This window comes from Folsomia candida, unplaced genomic scaffold (genome assembly GCF_002217175.1).
Source record: "Folsomia candida strain VU population unplaced genomic scaffold, ASM221717v1 Fcan01_Sc010, whole genome shotgun sequence".
In the NCBI taxonomy this organism is placed as follows: Eukaryota; Metazoa; Arthropoda; class Collembola; order Entomobryomorpha; family Isotomidae; genus Folsomia; species Folsomia candida.
In genome coordinates this window covers 4,128,698-4,131,274 of record NW_019091202.1, presented here as the reverse complement: position 1 = coordinate 4,131,274, position 2,577 = coordinate 4,128,698, and the positions used below count along the sequence as shown (strand labels likewise).

Below are 2,577 nucleotides of genomic sequence, written 5' to 3'. Positions count from 1 at the left end.
TCACTCATTCTTATCTTCGGGCGCCCCACCCTCATTTCTAATTGCTGTACTACTAGGCTTCAAGATAGAAATGTGTACGGATTAAAAATTTCAAACAAAGAAATATTAAATTGGCGAGGCAAGATTCAAATGGAATGCAAAAACTTATGGAATTTCAGAACGGGTATTTTTTGAACAGGGAGCAAATTCAGACATATACCTAAGTGTATGGATAGCTATTATTCATAATTGAAAGTAAATGAAAGTAAATGAAAGTAATTGAAAGTAAAAACATGCCCATTTTATATCTATAAAGCAAGATCTGCATATGTATTCTTATCGTGATATCCCGATATGTTGTACATACTGCTTGAAATTTATAGAAGGATACTGCATGCAGGGTATAAACTGGAGTTCATTTTCATAGCTTTCGACAACAAAAAGAATACTGATGTAGATTAATGCATGAAATAATACATTACTACAAATTACAACCACATTTTTCTAAATGCGATAATAATAAAGATGAAATTGTTCGTTTTTTCGTCATAACAACGTGGCGTACCGAAAATCTGTAAAAAATAGGGTTTTTATGTTTTCAGAGAACACTTCAAAAATTTGCTGGGAGAACACTTGGAAATTATCGTAAGAAATTCCAGGCATGACGTTAACCTCCAAATAGTGCATGTCTCCTTTATCGGTGAGGGCAAAGATAAGGTCGTAGCTTCCAGTTATCTGCAAGAGTTACATAAGATGCACGAGTTTCACTCAGCGTGAAACGGAGTCTAATGTTCCTAGGTATTTTAAATTTTACCTTCTTCAATGGTCCCGACCCATCAATCAGGACTTTTTGTGACATCATGTCGCGCAATTTCCATTGATATAACTACGAGCAAACAATTCATATTAATTAATTAATTAATAACCAGACAATTAACAAGGTGAAAACATTTTTCACACAAAAAAACTCTAGTAAAGCGCTCCTTCCCACCTGTCCCTTTGCAGTTAAAGCGACCCCCATGTGCTCGATGCACGTGACTGAGATGACCTCCTGGTAGTCAAAGCGTTCCCTTGGGATCAAAGTTGGTGTCCAGCAGTCGCAGATGGGCCGATACAAGTTTCGCTTGGAACCCCATTGATGGACGTCCCCACCCACACTGAGCGCCACGGTGTACGTCGTGATACCTCCGGAAAACGCGACTTGTCGCACTTTGACCCTCATCAAACTACCCTCCTCAACCGGAGCTGGGCGACAACACAGGGCAATTTTATCCGCCGCATCAGAAGAAACGTAACGGCCCAATTGATTGACGATGTCTTGTTCGTGGCCGACGTAGTCCTCACCGTAGTCGTCATCTCGGCTGATCTCACTCGCCCAGGAATAGAGGCGTCCATCCTCCGTTATTGCAAAGTTGATTTCTGCCGTAAAAAAATCTGGAAATTAAAAAGGATCAAAATTTATTACGGTAATTTTGAAAAAATGTGGCGTAGTAAAATTAAATTCAACATTGGTGGCGGAAATGTATACATACCATTAACCCGGATACCGGAAAGTTCCCGAATTTTGGAAACCTTGCAGACTCCGGGGGCTCTAGGATTTTCACGAATGGAGGAATAAGTATCGTCCGCCATGGTGACGACGAATCCTTCTTTGTTGTTGGCGACATGAGCCAATTTGGCCGTCTTCAAAATTTCCTCCCCATCCGCCCCCACGTTTCGAAATATATCCCAAAGTTTCAACTTGTTTTCTGGAATGACGCCAGACGACGAGGTGGATGCCGACATTGGAATAAGTTAGCAAGAAATTAACTTGAAGGGAGAGATTTTAACTAATGTAGTTAAATTAAAAGTGCAAATTATTCTTAAAAAAGCGGAGCCATCAGCAGGTTTGGATTCGTGCCAGGTGTCATGTTAACCCGGGAATATTGAGACTGGTCTCAATGTACGAACAAAGTAAAATGCTCTGATTTCCATGGAGCCATGAAAATGACATGAAATGTACAAAATGTCCAGGAGCATTTGTTTGTAGGACAATGAAATGATACATTACGAGAAGTATTAATTAAATACAATCGAGCGTAAACTAATTCCTCTACATAAACTCTAATTAAATTTGATTAAAATTTAGGCATGCATTTAATGCCTCTCCAAAAAAATGGGAAGTACCCTCCCAATATTTCAGAAGTACCCTCCATTGAACCCTACCTCCTAATGTTATTTTTGAATTAGGATTTTGGTGGCAAAATACCTCTTAAAATAATATACGTATCTGCAACATATAATTTTGGAATTTTATGTAAAAAGCGTATCATTTATTTACAATTAGAGTTAACGCTGCCATAAAAACATACATTTTTAAAAACTACATGGCAATCAAGGCTTTTGTGGACTTAAAAGGTCCTCCAATCAAGCTTCCTATCGATTGTTTTTAATTTTCCGAAGTACATCTTTACAAATATACAGTACCAGTCTTAAAAAACTGGCACGTTCATGTCGACCATTCCAATCAGTGCAGCAAAGTAGAACTAAGGGGTTACAATTTTCAGAAATTGTCTTCAAAACATGAAATTCGGCACATGGTAATGCCGAATTTTTAAT

At 38.4% G+C, this 2,577-nt stretch overlaps 1 protein-coding gene across 1 annotated transcript; it reads right to left on the bottom strand.

Annotated features, from left to right (window-relative positions):
• On the bottom strand, window positions 1-1,800 carry LOC118436825. Its single transcript, XM_035855458.1, has 5 exons — window positions 1,512-1,800; window positions 971-1,413; window positions 794-865; window positions 589-714; window positions 1-57 (listed from the first exon to the last, which is right to left on the bottom strand). The coding sequence occupies exons 1-5, from the start codon at window positions 1,762-1,764 to the stop codon at window positions 1-3; spliced, it is 951 nt and encodes a 316-aa protein (XP_035711351.1). The 5' UTR covers window positions 1,765-1,800.
• Window positions 1,801-2,577: the final 777 nt, after the last annotated feature.

What these genes read in the sequence shown, in the direction of transcription:
- LOC118436825 (XM_035855458.1), bottom strand. Translation starts at nt 1,764, where the DNA reads ATGTCGGCATCCACCTCGTCGTCTGGCGTCATTCCAGAAAACAAGTTG. An exon ending in TTCCGGTATCCGGGTTAATG is followed by an intron (nt 1,414 to 1,511) that starts GTATGTATACAT and finishes TTTAATTTCCAG; the next exon opens with ATTTTTTTACGGCAGAAATC. An exon ending in CTTTAACTGCAAAGGGACAG is followed by an intron (nt 866 to 970) that starts GTGGGAAGGAGC and finishes GTTTGCTCGTAG; the next exon opens with TTATATCAATGGAAATTGCG.